The following is a 20233-nucleotide window of genomic DNA, read 5'->3' on the forward strand; positions in this document are numbered from 1 at the left end:
TGCACAAAATCTTGTTGATTGCTCTGAAAATGGATCAAACATTGTTCAGACATTTCAATTGTGATGTGGTGCTGATCATGCATTAAGACTTGTGGTACTCGTCCAGCAGATGATTTTCTCATATTCAATTCCACTGTTAAACTGGGATATGTCAATTCAGATGACAACCCTATTGCCTCTGCAATTTCTCACACTTTCAGTTGGCAATCCTCCATGGCTATTTTGTGCACTTTTGCAATTAATTCTGGAGTAGTGGTACTTCTTGGTTGATCATCTAAGCTGGCTTGGCCAAATTTAAATGTGTTTGTCCACTTGGCAACAGTTGAGTATGACAGAACAGAATGTAAGAATCCAAAATTTTCAAGAGCATTTTTTAATGTTTGCCTCAATTGCACTGGTGGTCAACTGTAGATCAATTAAAACCTATAAGTGTTGTAAATGTAGATGTGTGTGCCACGTGTTTCTTATATGTTTTTATGTAATAATGTCGTAGTAGTGGATGCAATGCAGTGCACTCGTACACTGATGAGAAGGTAGTTTGTGGCAAAGTAGAACCCAGGGCTGCACAGAACAAAAAACTGTACAGCTGTCGATACCAGCACCGCTAGGTGGCTGCAAAAGACAACAACCTCACTGTTAAATGTGAAGTAGAACACTGTTCATTTGCTAGTAAAATGGTTCCGAATGAAATTAACATATGGCTTATCATCAGTATGGTTTGAGTTTGAGAGATGGGCAGTTCAGTTTTGGCTTGGGAGTCAATCATTTGGAAGTAGCAGTGAGCAGTTAGGAGTTGGAATCAATAACCGTGGTAGTGTGTCACAAATATGTTGAAGTCAGCATTGCCCATCCAGTAAGTCATGAGACATGCATAGCTTACTGATTAGTACAAAGCCTATCACTATATGATGGTATTATGGGTTTTTCAAAAGAGATGTTATGTATGAGGATGTATATCTGAAGTTTAGCGCCAAGATCTGATTCTATTAAAGGTTAATTTGAAGGTGATTTAATGTGGTTTAATTTAATAATACTGGGTGCATCGCAACTGCTACTGACCTTTTGTATGTCAGAAGAGGTTAATTTGATCTTTTGGAGACATTTCATATGGATCGGAGACCCAACTGTTCCAAAGTAATAAACGTCAAAGTTAGTTGAGATGAAGCTTTTAGATAAATGTGATATTGTTGTGGATTTATGGGCAATGTGTGAGATTGTAGCTCCATTACACAGTTAGGTGATTTTCTCACAGAAACTATGTACATGTGGCCAGAACATTGTATGGTAACATCATTGTTGACTGATTTAATTTTGTTTAATTTTGTGCCTCAGATTTCCAGGAGTAATTTTGGACTCATTGGAACTGAACAATAACCACAGAACTATTTGACTGAGCAAATACAGCAGGCCCAGCCACCTCAAATACAAACTAACAAGTGGCTTAAATTAATGTCTTTAGTTTGCACGATATAGTGGTCCAAACCTGAAGTGACTCTGTAGCCTAACCTGTTACATGTCAGAGCTTAAGGGACAGTAGCCCATAGTGTTTTATTTTTATTTATTTTATTGATACTTAGTCTCCTTATCAGGGGGTTGTCAGCCCTCAGTAGCATATCAATGAATGATCATATTGTGAAATAAAATGAAATATTTTAACAATGAATTAAAAACAGACCTGACTCATCATCATCATCATCATCATCATCATCATCATTTAAGACTGATTATGCCTTTCAGCGATCAGTCTGGAGCGTAGTCCCCCTTATAAAATTCCTCCATGATCCCCTATTCAGTGCTAACATTGGTGCCTCTTCTGATGTTAAGCCTATTACTTCAAAGTCATTCTTAACCGAATCCAGGTACCTTCTCCTTGGTCTGCCCCGACTCCTCCTCCCCCCTACTGCTGAACCCATGAGTCTCTTGAGTAACCTTGCTTCTCCCATGCGTGTAACATGACCCCACTATCTAAGCCTGTTCGCCCTGACTGCTACATCTATAGAGTTCATTACCAGTGTTTCTTTGATTTCCTCATTGTGGACACCCTCCTGCCATTGTTCCCATCTACTAGTACCTGCAATCATCCTAGCTACTTTCATATCCGTAACCTCAACCTTGTTGATAAGGTAACCTAAATCCACCCAGATTTCGCTCCCATACAACAAAGTTGGTCGAAAGATTGAACGATGCACAGATAACTTAGTCTTGGTACTGACTTCCTTCTTGCAGAAGAGAGTAGATCGTAGCTGAGCGGTCACTGAATTAGCTTTGCTACACCTCGCTTCCAGACAACTCTACAGGCCTGACTGCAGTAAAAAATTTATTTTTAACTATTATCTGTTTCAATCAGAAGACCATTTATACCATGAAGGTTGGTAGTGGCTGTGAATGGAGAAGGTGTTGTGACTACACAAATGTCGACTGCTCAGCTGGGCAAGTTACATGAAATGAATTGACAGCAATATTATTCTGTGAGGTTTAACAGTATGAGATTGACCACCAATTAGGTTTGATTTGTACTGAAATTAAGAAAGGCAAGAATTGTTGATTATTAAGATAGCTGGTCCCAAGAAAGGCTTCGTGTTCCAAACTAATACAAGGGACATTCAATAAGTATTGAGACACATCTTTTTATTCTGAAATCAAGTTGGTTTCATTCAGCATTCCAATACACCATATTATTCCCTCTCTTTTGGCTACAAAACCCTATTTCTCCACATAATCTCCATTCAATGCCACCTTACTGGGAGGGCATGAATACGCACATGGTACCACTCTACTGATCGATACTGGAGCCAACATCTTGCTGCATCAATAACCTCCCCATCATCCACATACTTCTTGCTGCAGGATGCCTCCTTGATTGGGCCAAACAGATGGAAGTCAGAAGGTGAGAGGTCTGGGATGTAGGGTGGATGAGGCAGAATGTCCAATGAAGTTTTCTGAGCTCCTCTTGGGTGTGCTGACTTCTCTGAGGCCTTGTGCTGTCAAGGAGAAGATGAAGTTCATTTGAATTTTTGTGGCAACAAACATTCAGAAGTCATTTCTTCAATTTTCTCAGGGGAACACAATACACTTCAGAGCTGATCATCGCACCACGAAGGACGACATCAAACACAATAATCCCTTCAGCATACTGGAAGATTGTCACCATGACTTTACTCACTTACAATGAGGCTTTGAACTATTTCTTCAGAGAAGAGGTAGTTTGGTGACACTTCATGAATTGCCATTTTGTTTCCAGTTCAAAGTGATGAACTCATATTTCATTAGAGCTTATAATTAAATTTCCTAAAGGCATTTAAGTCTCATCTTTTATCTAAGATAACGGTGGAAGTTGAATAAATGAATTAAAATTTGTGCTACAGCCAGGACTTGAACCCAGGGCTCCTTGCTTACTGGGCAGGAATGCTAACCATTACATCACTACAGCACTATGGTTAACAGTTTTGCACGGACTACCCAAGTCTAATGTCCTCTCCAACACACATTTCAAATCATATCTTCAACTTATTTTTCCCCCTAAATAGCCACTACTGCTCTGAGCTCTCTGGCATTGGAATAGCACCTCGGTGTTGGACATAATTGGGAAATCCTGTACCTCAGCTGATCGTATAGATCTTATAATTAAATTTCCTTGTGACATTTACCATATTTACTCAAATCTAAGCTGCACTTTTTTCCGGTTTTTGTAATCCAAAAACCTGCCTGCGGCTTAGATTCAAGTGCAAAGTAAGCGGAAGTTCTGAAAAATGTTGGTCGGTGCCGCCACAACTAACTTCTGCCGTCGAATTATGTAGCGCTACACAGGCATGCTTTGCAGGAACAAAGAGATAAATACTGGCAACAAAACCTCTGCGTCAGTAAATTAAAAAAAAAAAAAAAAAAAAAAAAAAAAAAAAAAAAAAAAAAAAAAAAAAAAAAAGGCGGAAGACGAGCTTTTTCCTTCGCCTCGAGTTTCGACCACTGCATTTTCATACATTATTCAACAAAGTAAATACAAATTTTATATTCGTCATCTTCGAATGTAGCAGTATTTCAACATACTACAAAAATCCAACTGGCAAGACTGTTTGGGATGTTTGTCAATATGGTCAACTCTGCGTTCTGAATTTTTTCCTACCTGTGACGAGATCGTTGCTAATAGGAACTTTTATGAATTGTGAATCACAATCAGTATTCTCTTCACCATAAAAATAAGATGAATATAAACATTTTGCCATGTATTCTTTCGTGTTTGCTGCTATCTCATTTAAATCCTGTCTGCCAAATAAACTGCGAAACTAGAGTGAGACAACAGCAAACGCGGAATAATATACATATCATGTCATGTTTATATTCGTATATTCTTATGCCTAATAGTGGTACAGTCAGAAATGAAGCACGGAAATTGACAAGATTTTTAAATCTAAGATGACTAATTTTTGTGCAGAATGTAACGTACTACAGAGGCTTCTGCAAACATTTTCAAACAAAGAAAAATTTTCGCTAAACTCTCGTTCAGAACACCTTCTATCATACGCAGTCTATTATTTGGTTCTTTTGATTATCAAAGAAAGCAGCAGTGTAAGTAACAACAAATAGCAGTCTCTCGCCATTGTTTTGCTAATGAGACAATTCCTCTCTTTTTTTTAAATTGTAACCGGTGTTAGCGCGCACAAAAGCAAGTCATGCCGCAAGCGGCGACAGGTCGTAAACACACATTATCAGAATGCGACAAACAATGCATGACACAGTACAGTAATGCATTTTCAGCGTAGAGTGACGTAAACACCTATAACAAAGAGAACGGCACTTATCAGATCAAAGAAAAATAAGCAGTCAATTCAAACCAGACGAAGCACGTGAAAAAGGAAGGGTACCCGTATAAATACAGACGGAGTACCTGACGCATAGCAATGGCTACATGGTAAAGCTTAACTGCTAAGCTTAAGACTAGAACCAAACTACTGTAGCTGTATCGCATTCATTCGATCTAAATTGTGTCTCATATTACAGTGGATCAACTTTGTTTCGATTTGGAGGTGCGGCCTAACACTTTTCTCTCCCTTGGAATTTCGAGTCTCAAATGTCAGGTGCGGCTTAGATTTGGGAAAAAATTTTTTTTCCTTGATTTCGAGTCTCATTTTTCAGGTGTGGCTTAGATTCGAGTAAATACGGTTAAGTCTCTTCTTTATCTATGATAGTGGTGGAAGCTGAATAAATGAATTAAAATTTTTGCAATTGCCAGGAATTGAACCCGGGTCTCCTTACTTACTAGCTAGTACATCCCCATGATCATGTTTCATTGCCTGTAATGATGTTCGGCGAAAAACTGTCATGATCTGCCTCATAATGTGCAAGCAGTTCTGCGTAGTTTGTCCTTCATTGCTCTTTATGGTCTTCTGTTAAGCAACAAGGAAGGCAGTGGGCACACACCTTTGAGGACCCTAACTGGTGGACGAATGTGTCAGTGCTACCAATAGAGACATCTAGTTGAGTAGTGAGGTGTTTGATTGTAATCTGTTGATCACCTCACTTGAGTGTCTGTGCACATTCCATTCACAAGTGTGTGCCCAACTGGCTGGCACACAGGAGATTGGACAGATTTGTGCAACTTTATTGAAGTGATAACAGTCGCTTTGTCAGTGTCAGGTCTCCATACTCCATACTACAAGTGCCTATGAATATCTGTGCTGCTCTGGTTTTCCTCCAAAAGAAATTCAATGACAGCTCTCTGCCTGGAATGCACCCCTGTTACAGACACCACAATGAAGGCTATGTGTAGTGCTGCCACCTACTGGAACTTCATGAAATTATGTCCCACAAAAAAAGTGTGTTGCACTTCTTATTGAACATTTTTCATATCATTTAAACAATAAAGTATTATCATAATGATGAGGGAAAATGGCAATAACAGATTACAATATCATCAATTTGTTTTTTCATTTGTTTGGAAGAAATAATTGTACAAGACTTATTCCACACAGCATTTTGCTTACAAGTCTAGTAGTGAGCAAATTAATTTATCACTCGTATACTAACACACTTGAAGACTTTCATGAGTTCATTTGATGAATGGTTTATGTGTTTAAGTGAAATAAATGCATCATTAATAATGGGAGCTACACACAGAAAAGGCTAATGTCAAAGTAACCACAATCATTGGCACTGTTGAATTGTAGGTGCAATCATATGGCAAGGTCCCACAATCTTTTAATAGAAAACAGTCAGTACAGTGTTAACAATATGCTCTTGTGGAAATAGTACAAGTGCACACTACATTTGAAGTTGGTGTGGCTAGTACTCAAGCGCAGCACTGTACGATTGCAGCTGCTTCAAGTAGCACAAAACTGGAAATGAATATCACCGAAGTGCTACATCTGGCGAAGATGATTTGTTGCTTGGATTACACACTATTAAGGTGGAGTCCTTTCTTAAAGCAGTATTCATGATCCAATCAGTGAACACTGTTTTGTAGTATGCTCAGCAGAAGTGTTGTTTGATAAAGACACATGCCCACCATAATACAAGACACATAGCACGTTAGTGTGGAGTGTTAATGGTTGTGTGTTGGTGCTGATCCCATAACAAGTAAAACATAGAACAGCAGGAATCAAGTGTCGCTCCTTCACAGGGCCAGAGGCCAGAACAGGTACTGTGGTATGTAGATATATTTACTGAACATCCTCGTACAGTTTTGCTCACATTGTTAATGATTCTTTTGCTTATCCAAAAGTGGCACAGTATAAGAGCCCCCAGTGGGTTCTGAAAATTGGCATGAACTTCATTTCCTTTCACACCTTTCTTTATGAAGTACTTAACCACTGCTTGAATCTTGATGTTTTCGATATTCACAAATCACTACATGGGAACAACAGAGACATTTGCACCACAGATCTTTACCCAGAGCACTGACGTGTTCTGTGTTTACTTGTAAAGGATGATCTATTATTACACGGGAATCTCTTTGTCTAGTGCAAACATCTGGTGGTTATTCCACCAATTTTTCAAACTGCCCTGTATTTGCATCATCAATGAGCTTCCGTGCATTCGTTTTTACATAGCTTTCAAAGAATGCATTTAATATTGTTTCACAGGATGTTGTGTGGTGTCCATCAATTACAATACTGCAATTATCCCAATTGATTGCTGGATAATTAATGTCTCATCCAATGCCAGTATGACTGGGAAACATACATACTAGCAAGCTGAGGGTTTCTTTAAAAATTTTGGTTATATCTGGGGCTAAGACTGTTGCTCAGTTAAAGTGTGCAATTATAAGTTGATGCACATGAAACAATTTGGCATGCAGTTTCAATTTTTATCTTGGTGAATTTGGGTTTGTCTACTGTGTTGCAGTATCAGCTCAATACTAGCCAAGGAATGTGTGGGCCAACTACCAACATAATTCTGCAGCTGGAGGCTGTAGTAGTGATGGCATAGCATGCTGCAAAGCAGTGTTCTGCCATCAGTGGTAAATTGAGTTGCTAATTGCTGCAGCACAACATACCATTTGCACAGTTGACAACTTAGTGGGGAGCTACCTCTTGTCATAACCAAACCACACATCCATTTTTGTTACACAGCCCATGATCAGCTCAGAGAAACAAACGGTGACACTTTATGCAAGGACCTGCCCATCATTTTGTAGGACAAAGCTGAGGCACATATGGCACAGGTTGTGACTGACTTGTTCCATTTATAAGGGGCTGGGAAGTGCTGCATCACCCATCACAGTCCCCAGACTGTGATTTCAACTTGCTCCTCAATTGAAGTAAGCACTTCATGGCATTTGCTTCAGAACTGTCACAGAGATTCCTTGGGCAGCAGACTGCTCCACTTGAACTATCAACACAATTGGTACTGCTAAGGGTTTACTACAACCTCCACATCATTGGCAATGGCTATACATGATGCTGGTGTCTACTTTGAAGGACAGTAAAACTTCAAAACATGTATCTATTTAATATAAGTTGTAAATACAAGGGCAATTCAAATGAAAACCTTAAAAGTGTTATAGTATTTTTAATTGAATGAACAAAAACCTTAAACCTAATTTTTTTGATGTAGTCTCCCTCATCTTGAATGCACATATTCTATTGTTTCGGAAGTGCACAGATACCATTACTGCATGTGTAGCCAGTTGTGCAGGACATTTCTGACATTTCATCATTTCTGAAATGCCTGCTTCCCATTGCTTCTTTGAGTGCCCCAAATAGATGAAATTTACTAGGAGTGAGGTCTGCTGAATAAGGAGGATTTAATTTTCTGAAAAGTCTGAACTGTCTTATGGTTGTAAGTGGTCATGCATTGTTACACTGTAGCAATAAACCTCAAGTCAGAAGTCCTCGTTGTTTAATTTGATTGTAGGGAGAAGTTGATTTTTCAGCATGTCTGAATAAGAAGTAGTGGTTATTTTCATTCCCCTATCCAAGTAATGCTCCAAAATTACTCCATTTGCATCACAGAATAGAATGAGCATGACATTTCTAGCAAATGGTTGAGTGCTGGGTTTTTTTGGTTTTGGTGGTGAGCTGTAGTGTCATTCTGTGCTTGACCTTTTCACTTCTGGTTGGTGATAGTGGATCCAAGTCTCATCACTTGTAACAATTTTTTGCAGAAATGCATCACCTTGGATGTGGAAATGATGCAAAAGTTCTTCAAAGGCATTGACATATGGTATTTCAATTCAGCAGTCAATTGATGTGGCACTCATCTTGAAGACACCTTACTGAATTGCAGTATATTATGAGCAACTTTCTGCACTGAACCTATACTAATCTTCAAACTTTTGGCTATTCTGTTCAGAGTTATGTGCCTGTTCTCCATTACAAGCACCTCCACTAATGCAATGTTCCTGTCTGTTACTATGCCACGAGTCTGCCCTAGTCTTGGGGCGTACTCTACAGACGTTACACTGCCTTCAAACTTCTAATGCCTCACACACTTGCTGCAATGACAAACATGAATATCATACTGTGCTGTCATTCTGCGATGATTTCGATTGGTTTGATGCCTTCACTACACAAAAAACACATCACAGATTGTTGTTCAATAATGGTGCTTGTTGACAGCTGGGCGGTCCTCTTGTTGTAGATGCTGCTATGTTCTCCTGCATTGTAGCATCACTCTGCCACCTGTCTGTCACTTTCTGAATGTCAAAGAATACTACTGCCACCTATTAACTCTATCACACAACTTTTCAAATTTTTACGGAACTTTTAAGCTTTTCATTTGAACCACCCTCATAAATAATTGCCACTATTAAAGTTCCATGTTCCATATACAATAAAGCACCTTTTATCTGTGAATGTCACTGGTTAAATCTTCTCCAATTATCAATAAAGTAGCAGTATCATCCAGACACAAATTTTCAACAATTGTACTGCTCATAATCTTCAAGGAAATATTTTAAGTACAAAACTCTTTGAAACACTGTTAAGAAAAGATGCTTACTAAGAATCCCTCCCCTTTCCCCCAAATTACTCTTCTGTACACCCACTATCACCCCCCCTCCCTACCCCTGATGAGATTTCTACTTTTCACAGTAGGGCCACGATACCTTGGAGATGATAGTTGCCGTGTGTGTGTGTGAGTTTTCATGTATGAATCTGTCTCTGCATGCATGGTTTTCTTCATCTGATAAGGACTTTGCCTGATAGCTGAATAATATCCGTCAGTGTACTTTTCTTAATATGCCTATCTGCCTCTCAGTGCCTCCTCTATGTGGTGAGTAGCAATCTGTCCTAATTAATATTGTCTTTATTTCTTAATGTCTGTATGACCCAAAAGTACAAAAGGATCTTATAAATTATTTCACTATAAAACCAATATGTAGAAAGATAACTGCTATTCAAACTTACACAAAATGACTTTTGCAATTCCATTGATCTTTACAAACTTTCATAATATTTAGGGACATATTAATTACAGTGGTGATAAGAAACAGTTAGTATATGGTGTAGTTAAAAAGTAGCACAATTGGCAGGAAACAGAATACTGAGTCATTACGAGTATATGTTGAGCAATGATACAAGTTGTTTTAATTTTGCTTATGTAATACTGTGTGAATGCTTCTATACGATTATTAGTTTCAGAACATGCCATGCCATGAGAGAAGGGAAGGCAGAATTAAATGCAAGTTAACAACGAGGAAAAAAAGAGGAGTTTAACTGTCTGTCATACAGTCAATGCAGGTCCCCAACAATGAGACTATATGAAGAAGAATAAACTAGAGGAGGATGAGAAACAAGTGTTTAAAAGTTAATGTTACTCTCTCTTTGGTACAAAAATAATTAATGAGATAAAATAAAAGCCTTAATGGTATTTTTCTATAAGAAGTACAGCAGCAATTGCTACTCTTGAAACTGATGGAACTAATTTTATGTATTTACATACTTACATATGTACCACCTAGTTGGTGTTTGATACTATCTTATAGATGAGTAAGGATGATCCAAGGAAAATGTTTATACATGTGCGTGTGTGTGTGTGTGTGTGTGTGTGTGTGTGTGTGTGAGCACACATGTGAGTGCTTGTGTGTATATGAACATGGTTGCATACATATGGGCATCAACTATGACAGGAAGGTACAATTCTTACACGAAGGCACATAAAGCAGGGTAAACAGATGACACAAAATAGCTACAGAGCAACAGTAGAGTAGGCCTACATAGCAGCCTTGTACAGATATATAACTGTTTATTTCTATTGAAGCCCTTATTGCATATCAGAGCAGTATCCTTACCTTGAGAATAAAGTTATCTTCAGGCTGGAGTTTATTATCCACAGCAGCTTGCTTCACCATTTTTTCAAAATCTAGATCTCGTTTCCTAGGAACATCCAGTGCAGGGAACAGATCCCCAATGAGACCCATGAAGACAGGTACATCATCAGTAACTATCTTTGGTATATTGAAATCTCTCAAGGCCCGCATTAACACTTGATCTTCTGGTCTCTCTCGGTCACTACGCTAAAATTATATAAAAATGACCCATTCAGTGCACTATTATTAAGGTTATTTATGATCTGGTTATTCAGAAAGTGAAAACATCCATGTACTTTGCTAATGTAGATATATTTTCATCTGCACACTGTGATAATGTAGGATTTATGTAAATGAATGACTGGATGAGTGGATAATGGCTTAGTAAGGAATTATTACTGACAAGCTACATAAAGGTTTAATTATCACTGCAAAGAAATGAAGTTGCCCAGTTCATCTTTTGTTTCTTTGCATGTTCATGTCCACAGTTCTGGTACACAGTGACAGTACTGATGCGTGTATGAGTTGTGCTTGTGTGAATGTGTGTGTGTGTGTTTTCTACTTCAGAACAAGGCCTTTTGGCCAAAAGTTAAAATGAATAGCACTCTTTTTGTTCTGCCTGTCTGCAACTCAGTGATTCCTGTATATGGTGAGCAGCAATCTATTCTTTTCATAATATTGCTGTTATTCTATACAGAACTTTACGTTGTTTAAAAATGAACTACTAATTTTTTTAGGTGATAATTAAAACTAAAATTAAGTCCACCCCTCAGGCATATGAGTAATCTAGTTGTAAACATGGCCAAACTCGCTTTCTTTAATTCAAAGTTTAGATTGATTATCTCAATTAGATTTTAAAGATATAGAATCTTTGACTAGTTCATGACAAAAACTGCTATAACATGGTAAATGTAGCATTAGGTAATTATTTTCAAGCAAAGAAACATGCAACTACCATATGGACTGGTAACAAAATTAACCTGCTCTGAATCAGAGACTCTGATACAATCCAATTCCTCACAGAGCAAGTAGTAAACACCAACTGATGGCACACTATTTACCATGCAATATTCTTAGTTACTGTCACTGATTTAAAACATTTATTTGGCAAATTACAGCATAGACAAAGATGGCTTTGTGACATGAAAAAGAATGTGAAAAAGGGAGTCCCAGCTAAAGCAAGGGGAAAAGTTACCAATATTGTCTACAAATATGTCTAACAGAATATTGAAAACAAAGTTTCAATGAGACAAAATGTCTGGCCAATATTTACCTTCAAATGATGAAATTCCAAGTGCTGCTGATAGACAACACATAAAAGCACAAAAAAAAAAAACTATCGTAGCGTGTGGAACTATTAATTCCTTCCTCACGAAGGGAAGAGGGTTGTGTCTGGGAACCTAGAAAGGAGGAGCAGGTTGCTAAGATCCCAGGATGAGGCAGACCCACTAGTGTGACAAATGGAGTGGAAGGGGTAATCAAAATTGTCATTTTCCCTTTTTGTCCTCACAACAAGTGAGTACCTCTCACCTGCCTGGGGTCTGAGATATCTGCACTCCCCTCTTCTTTCTTAACCTCTCTTTACGTATCCCTCCGCCCTCCATGTGAAACGAACTCATAATTCCAAAAGCTACTATCTTTTTTCATACTTTTATATGAACGTATTGGTTCCTGAAGGTAAGTACTGGCTAGCCCTTCTGTCTCTTGTAATTTTATAATTTTCTAAAGGAAAGGTTAATTTTGAGGCAACACTGACATTGCAACTTTACATTATTCTGTTAAGAATGTGATTGGAATTATTATATTAAGTATGATTCCAAAGGTCTGAAAATAATATAACAAACATAAGGGCCAATCAAATGAAAACAAGACAGATGGAAAAAAGTAAGTAAACTGAACATTATTTTAAAAGTAGTCACCACAACTGTTAATACATATATCCCACAGCAAGACATGATGGTGAATGCCTTCATGGAAAAAAGTTTACAGTTGTGTATTGTAATGGTTCTTTATTTATGTGACCATTACGGCACTCCAACTCCAGTTCTCGATACCAGTAATATCAAACTACTTTTCTGAGAAGTAACAGACATATTTTTGTGACAATATTCACATTTGGTTTTATTAGTGTATAGTTACTCTGATGTATCGATATATTACAGTGACATGGTTCTTGTGTGTATTCATTTCGGTGAGACTGTCATAATCATTGATTTACTTGTAACCGTTTTGGCATGAATGCACACAGAGCAGTCTTTGTTTCACTTTGCAGAAGTTAAGTTGTTATTTTGGTTAGTAAAAAGAACAGTCAAGTTTTGTGTTTGCTTAAAGTGGAAATTAAATATATGTAGACTGATACAAATCTGTTTTCTTGATGATGTGACAATTATGAAGAAGTATATGTGAATTTACAATAAGTTTATTAAAAATGTGGATCGTGAACACCAAGTCAAAAATTATTTCTACCATGCCATTGTTCTGATCTGGGATTGTTTGATCATTAAGAATTTCCTGAAAAACGCATTTGTTAGGTCTTCAAATATTGCTAAAATACAGATCTGGACCTTCTAGCAGTCAAAGTGGAATCACCCTAGAATCAACAAGATGAGCCATAACAACTTTGACGAAATCTACATGGGAATCCATTCAAGATAAATGCCAAATTAATGACTTTTTTACAGTGACCTTGTTATTTCTATTCTAACGATACCATCCACAGTCAATAACTTAGTTGTTGCCAAATAAAGCGAACATATGCTATGTGAGCAACACTGTTAATCTGATTTCTAATCTACTTTGCAAGTGGTGGTATTGTTAGACTATGGAACCATAATTGTACCCAGGCATGTATCTCTTCACAGAAAGCATACTGATGGCCTCGAATCTCTTTCATCAGAGCTCCAAAAATATTGAAATTGCATGGGGAGAGGTCTGGCCTGTATGGAGGATGTATAAGTGTTATTCCATGAAACTTCCGCAGCATACTCTAAACAACCTTAGCAACATGTTCTGACTGTACACTGGTGATTGTAATAAATGTGCTTTCAGTGCTAAATGGTGTATTTCATGGATGACCTTGCTTGTGGACTTGGACTAGAGTCTGGTTATGACATGATATCATTTGGTGGAGACACTAGGTACTCCAAAATATCTACATCACTGTGGCTCCAATGAAGCAATGTAAATGTCATAGTCTACATGTACAGAAACTGAAATGCAAGCAGCAGATCATTCCCACCGTCAGTATATTTTTTATACCAACAGGCTCCAAACCAGTAGTAAATCAACTGCACATCAAGCATTCATAAGTGTTTATCAGAGATGCCAGTTGGGACCCAATGAAATTGTGGAAAGGATTTGACTGAATAAGCAAATACAACAGATGGGATGACATGATGTGTTTGGCAGATCTGTACTTTTACTTGGACAGCACAAGCCAGCAGAGGTATGAGAGCAATAAAGAGAAGCTTAATAGTTGGGATAAATTCCAGGCTGAACTGCAGACAGAAAATTGGATGACAGTCAACAATAAGTCCACTTAGCAGAGAAACAACTGAAGAATATAGCCCAATGTCATGGGGAGACACTACTGTCCTACATACAGAATGTATTGAGCCTATGTCACACTGTGAATCCAAGTATTACAGCATCTCATTTTCTTGATGAAAGGAGTTGCAAAAGGAATGTACCAAGCTCTTCTGATAAATAATGTCATAACAACAGAGGAATTCATGAAGAGGTGCCATTGCATTGATGAAATGCAGCAGAAAATCCACCAAACAAATGAGCCAGGAAGAATAGACTCAGACTTATGTAGTAGCCCTTGAACAATAACTCATCACCCAATAACTGCAGGTACAACCAACTCCTATGCCAAGACTAATACCCCATAGAAGAACAGACATTTGGATACCTGGGGGCAACATGCTGGTGTTTTTTCCACTGTGGACACCATAGACTTGTCATATTGTATTGCAGAGAAAGAACATGAGTTTTTTGACGGCTACTGCATCACCAGATGTCAACTATAACAACAGTTCTCTTCGCACTAGTCAACTGTAGACCTTTATAGTTGACTTGTGAGAAGTAAACCATTGGCATGTCCTGGATGAGGCTGTTACCTGCATGCTGTAACCATTTGCCACCATTATACAGAAATACCAGTTATTTGTCTGTCTGCTGACTTCAAGAATTCTTTCTGATGCAAAGAGGTGAGACTACCAAAGATACAAACCCTCCATGATGGATGATAGTTACCAACATGTCAGGAAATCTCACTGACATCAGCATCAATGGCCAACCTGTCCAGAGGGCACTTGACCCAGCCTACCTTTTCTTTAATGTTAGATTAGATTAGATTAGATTAATACTAGTTCCATGGATCATGAATACGATATTTCGTAATGATGTGGAACGAGTCGAATTTTCCAATACATGACATAATTAGGTTAATTTAACAACATACTTAAGTTAATAAAACAATTTTTTTGTGTTTTTTGTTTTTCTTTATTTTTTTTCTTATTTTTTCTTATTTTTTTTAATATTTTTGTTTTTTTTGTTTTTTTTTTCTTAACTTATATCTAAAAATTCCTCTATGGAGTAGAAGGAGTTGTCATTCAGAAATTCTTTTAATTTCTTCTTAAATACTTGTTGGTTATCTGTCAGACTTTTGATGCTATTTGGTAAGTGACCAAAGACTTTAGTGCCAGTATAATTCACCCCTTTCTGTGCCAAAGTTAGATTTAATCTTGAATAGTGAAGATCGTCCTTTCTCCTAGTATTGTAGTTATGCACACTGCTGTTACTTTTGAATTGGGTTTGGTTGTTAATAACAAATTTCATAAGAGAGTATATATACTGAGAAGCTACTGTGAATATCCCTAGATCCTTAAATAAATGTCTGCAGGATGATCTTGGGTGGACTCCAGCTATTATTCTGATTACACGCTTTTGTGCAATAAATACTTTATTTCTCAGTGATGAATTACCCCAAAATATGATGCCATATGAAAGCAATGAGTGAAAATAGGCGTAGTAAGCTAATTTACTAAGATGTTTATCACCAAAATTTGCAATTACCCTTATTGCATAAGTAGCTGAACTCAAACGTTTCAGCAGATCATCAATGTGTTTCTTCCAATTTAATCTCTCATCAATGGACATACCTAAAAATTTGGAATATTCTACCTTAGCTATATGCTTCTGATTAAGGTCTATATTTATTAATGGCATCATACCATTCACTGTATGGAACTGTATGTACTGTGTCTTATCAAAATTCAGTGAGAGTCCGTTTACAAGGAACCACTTAGTAATTTTCTGAAAGACAGTATTGACAATTTCATCAGTTAATTCTTGTTTCTCAGGTGTGATTACTATACTTGTATCATCAGCGAAGAGAACTAACTTTGCCTCTTCATGAATATAGAATGGCAAGTCATTAATATATAATAAGAACAACAAAGGACCCAAGACTGACCCTTGTGGAACCCCATTCTTGATAGTTCCCCAGTTTGAGGAATGTGCTGATCTTTGCATGTTACGAGAACTACTTATTTCAACTTTCTGCACTCTTCCAGTTAGGTACGAATTAAACCATTAGATGCTTATCACTGTCAAGTAAAGAAAACTATGTTTCATAATATGAAAGTGATTGTGTTTAAAGTTACAAATGGGAAATTCATCTAGCCAACAGGACCCTGTATCGTAACAATAACTATAAAAGGCGTAACATACCCCTAAGAAATTTGTCAGTTTAACAGAATGTAATCACGATGATGTTCTTGATGGGACTTCTTGCAGGCACCACAAGTAGTCATAGATTTTGCATCAGAGCTCCAGCATGATGAATCAATTCCAACAAGCAAGATTGCTCCGGGCAGTTGTTTGCTGTTGAAGACCTTATTATCCTGCCATCATTAATGAGATGATGTCTAGTCATCAATTGAGTTGCTTATTTAATCTGTGGAGCTTTTGCTGATTGCAAAAAGCTTCTCAGACTCACAAACAAATTTACATGCCAGTGACAATCATAATCATTGTTAAGTTGTCAAGGTGAACTTTGGATCAATTGTCATGAGCAGCCACAATTCACCGAGAAATATACATGTTTAGGGACAGCTGAACCAGTCTGTAAAGGGTAATTAAGTATCATCAATGAAAAATTATGCTCTGCTACCACTACAGACAATGCATGAGAGCAAGCAACTATCAAACTGCCAATAGGATCTGGCTTGAGTGAGGAGCAATGTCAGCAACTTATAAGTCATTCTGCACAAATTTTTGGATGCTTTCAAATCCAGAGTGTAGAAAAGATAGACCAGCGGCTCACTGTACAACACAATATCAACACTGGGGATGACCCACCAATTAGGCAACACTCTTATAGTGTTACCAGCTGAGTGATGGATAATTTGGAATGAAGTGAAGAATCCACTGGAGGATGAAATCACTGAATCTTGAGAGTGTCCATGGTCCCCTCCTGTGGTCCTTGTAAAGAAGAAGGGTGGAAAATGGCATCTGTACAGATTGCCAATGACTGAACAAAATCACAAAAAAGGATGTCTATTCATTGCTGTGCTTTGATGACACCTTAGACTGCTTGGAGCATATTTCTCAGCTATGGACTCGAGACAGGCTACTGGAAAATTGAGGTTGACTGCAGAAAGACAGCTTTCATACATCCTGATGGCCTCTGTGGGTTTTAAGTTATGACATTTTGACTCTGTATTGCTTCAGCCACCTTCAAACATATGATGGACAACCTGCTTCAATACCTTGAATGGACACCTTGATTTGGTATCTGGATTTCAGGTAACAACATCTAAGGTACCTGACAATCATGCTGAAGAGTACCGTGAATGCAGGCCTCTACCTGAATCCAAAAAATGCTCATTTGTGGCCCTAGAAATGAAAATCTCTAGACATCTAGTGACTGATGATGGGATATATCCTGAACCAGAGAAAATAGCAGCAGTCACAGATTTTCCATCATCTCGGCATATTCCTGATGTGAGAAGACTTCTCTTAATGTTGAAAGTTGTACATTAGTTGTTGTTGTTGTTGTTGTTGTTGTGGTCTTCAGTCCTGAGACTGGTTTGCCGCAGCTCTCCCTGCTACTCTATCCTGTGCATCTCCCAGTACTTACTGCAACCTACATCCTTCTGAATCTGCTTAGTGTATTCATCTCTTGGTCTCCCTCTATGATTTTTACCCTCCACGCTGCCCTCCAATACTAAATTGGTGATCCCTTGATGTCTCAGTACATGTCCTACCAACTGGTCCCTTCTTCTGGTCAAGTTGTGCCACAAACTTCTCTTCTCCCCAATACTATTCAATACTTCCTCATTAGTTATGTGATCTACCCATCTAATCTTCAGCTTTCTTCTGTAGCACCACATTTCGAAAGCTTCTATTCTCTTCTTGTCCAAACTATTTATCGTCCATGTTTCACTTCCGTACATGGCTACACTCCATACAAATACTTTCCGAAATGACTTCCTCACACTTAAATCTATACTCGATGTTAACAAATTTCTCTTCTTCAGAAACGCTTTCCTTGCCATTGCCAGTCTACATTTTATATCCTCTCTACTTTGACCATCATCAGTTATTTTGCTCCCCAAATTGCAAAACTCCTTTACTACTTTAAGTGTCTCATTCCCTAACCTAATTCCCTCAGCATCACTCGACTTAATTCCACTACATTCCATTATCCTCATTTTGCTTTTGTTGACGTTCATCTTATATCCTCCTTTCAAGACACTATCCATTCCGTTCAACTGCTCTTCCAAGTCCTTTGCTGCCTCTGACAGAATTACAATGTCATCGGTGAACCTCAATGTTTTTATTTCTTCTCCATAGTTTTTAATACCTACTCCGAATTTTTCTTTTGTTTCCTTTACTGCTTGCTCAATATACAGATTGAATAACATCGGGGAGATACTACAACCCTGTCTCACTCCCTTCCCAACCACTGCTTTCCTTTCATGTCCCTTGACTCTTATAACTGCCATCTGGTTTCTGTACAAATGGTAAATAGCCTTTCGCTCCCTGTATTTTACCCCTGCCACCTTCAGAGTTTGAAAGAGAGTATTTCAGTCAACATTGTCAACAGCTTTCTCTAAGTCTACAAATGCTAGAAACGTAGGTTTGCCTTTCCTTAATCTAGCTTCTAAGATAAGTCATAGGGTCAGTATTGCCTCATGTGTTCCAACATTTCTACGGAATCCAAAATGATCTTCCCCGAGGTCGGCTTCTACCAGTTTTTCCATTCGTCTGTAAACAATTCGCGTTAGTACTTTGCAGCTGTGGCTTATTAAACTGATTGTTCGGTAATTTTCACATCTGTCAACACCTGCTTTCTTTGGGATTAGAATTATTATATTCTTCTTGAAGTCTGAGGGTATTTTGCCTGTTTCATACATCTTGCTCGCCAGATGGTAGAGTTTTGTCAGGACTGGCTCTCCCAAGGCCGTCAGTACTTCCAATGGAATGTTGTCTACTCCCGGGGCCTTGTTTCGACTCAGGTTTTCAGTGCTCTGTCAAACTCTTCACGCAGTATTGTATCTCCCATTTCATCTTCATCTACATCCTCTTCCATTTCCATAATATTGTCCTCAAGTACATCGCCCTTGAATAGACCCTCTATATACTCCTTCCACCTTTCTGCTTTCCCTTCTCTGCTTAGAACTGGGTTTCCATCTGAGCTCTTGATGTTCATACAAGTGGTTCTCTTTTCTCCAAAGGTCTCTTTAATTTTCCTGTAGGCAGTATCTATCTTACCCCTAGTGAGATAAGCCTCCACATCCTTACATTTGTCCTCTAGCCATCCCTTCTTAGCCATTTTGCACTTCCAGTCTGTCTCATTTGTGAGACGTTTGCATTCCTTTTTGCCTGCTTCGTTTACTGCATCTTTATATTTTCTCCTTTCATCAATTAAATTCAGTATTTCTTCTGTTACCCAAGGATTTCTACTAGCCCTCATCTTTTTACCTACTTGATCGTCTGCTGCCTTCACTACTTCATCCCTCAAAGCTACCCATTCTTCTTCTTCTGTATTTCTTTCCCCCATTCCTGTCAATTGTTCCCTTATGATCTCCCTGAAACTCTGTACAAACTCTGGTTTAGTCAGTTTATCCAGGTCCCATCTCGTTAAATTCCCACCTTTTTGCAGTTTCTTCAGTTTTAATCTACAGGTCATATCCAATAGATTGTGGTCAGAGTCCACATCTGCCCCTGGAAATGTCTTACAATTTAAAACCTGGTTCCTAAATCTCTGTCTTACCATTATATAATCTACCTGAAACCTGTCAGTATCTCTAGGCTTCTTCCATGTATACAGCCTTCTTTTATGATTCTTGAACCAAGTGTTAGCCATGATTAAGTTGTGCTCTGTGCAAAATTCTACCAGGTGGCTTCCTCTTTCATTTCTGACCCCAATCCATATTCACCTACTACGTTTCCTTGTCTTCCTTTTCCTACTACTGA

General features: G+C 38.1%; 1 protein-coding gene across 1 annotated transcript in view; it reads right to left on the reverse strand.

Moving 5' to 3' along the window:
• LOC124620004 (dynein beta chain, ciliary-like) overlaps positions 1 to 20233 on the reverse strand; it is a 588564-nt gene that overhangs the window by 224006 nt on the left and 344325 nt on the right. Inside the window, exon 21 of the mRNA XM_047146668.1 lies at positions 10727 to 10951. Within this exon, the coding sequence (XP_047002624.1) occupies positions 10727 to 10951 (225 nt within the window). The remainder of the gene's footprint in view (positions 1 to 10726; positions 10952 to 20233) is intronic.

This window comes from Schistocerca americana, chromosome 6 (assembly GCF_021461395.2).
Source record: "Schistocerca americana isolate TAMUIC-IGC-003095 chromosome 6, iqSchAmer2.1, whole genome shotgun sequence".
In the NCBI taxonomy this organism is placed as follows: domain Eukaryota; kingdom Metazoa; phylum Arthropoda; class Insecta; order Orthoptera; family Acrididae; genus Schistocerca; species Schistocerca americana.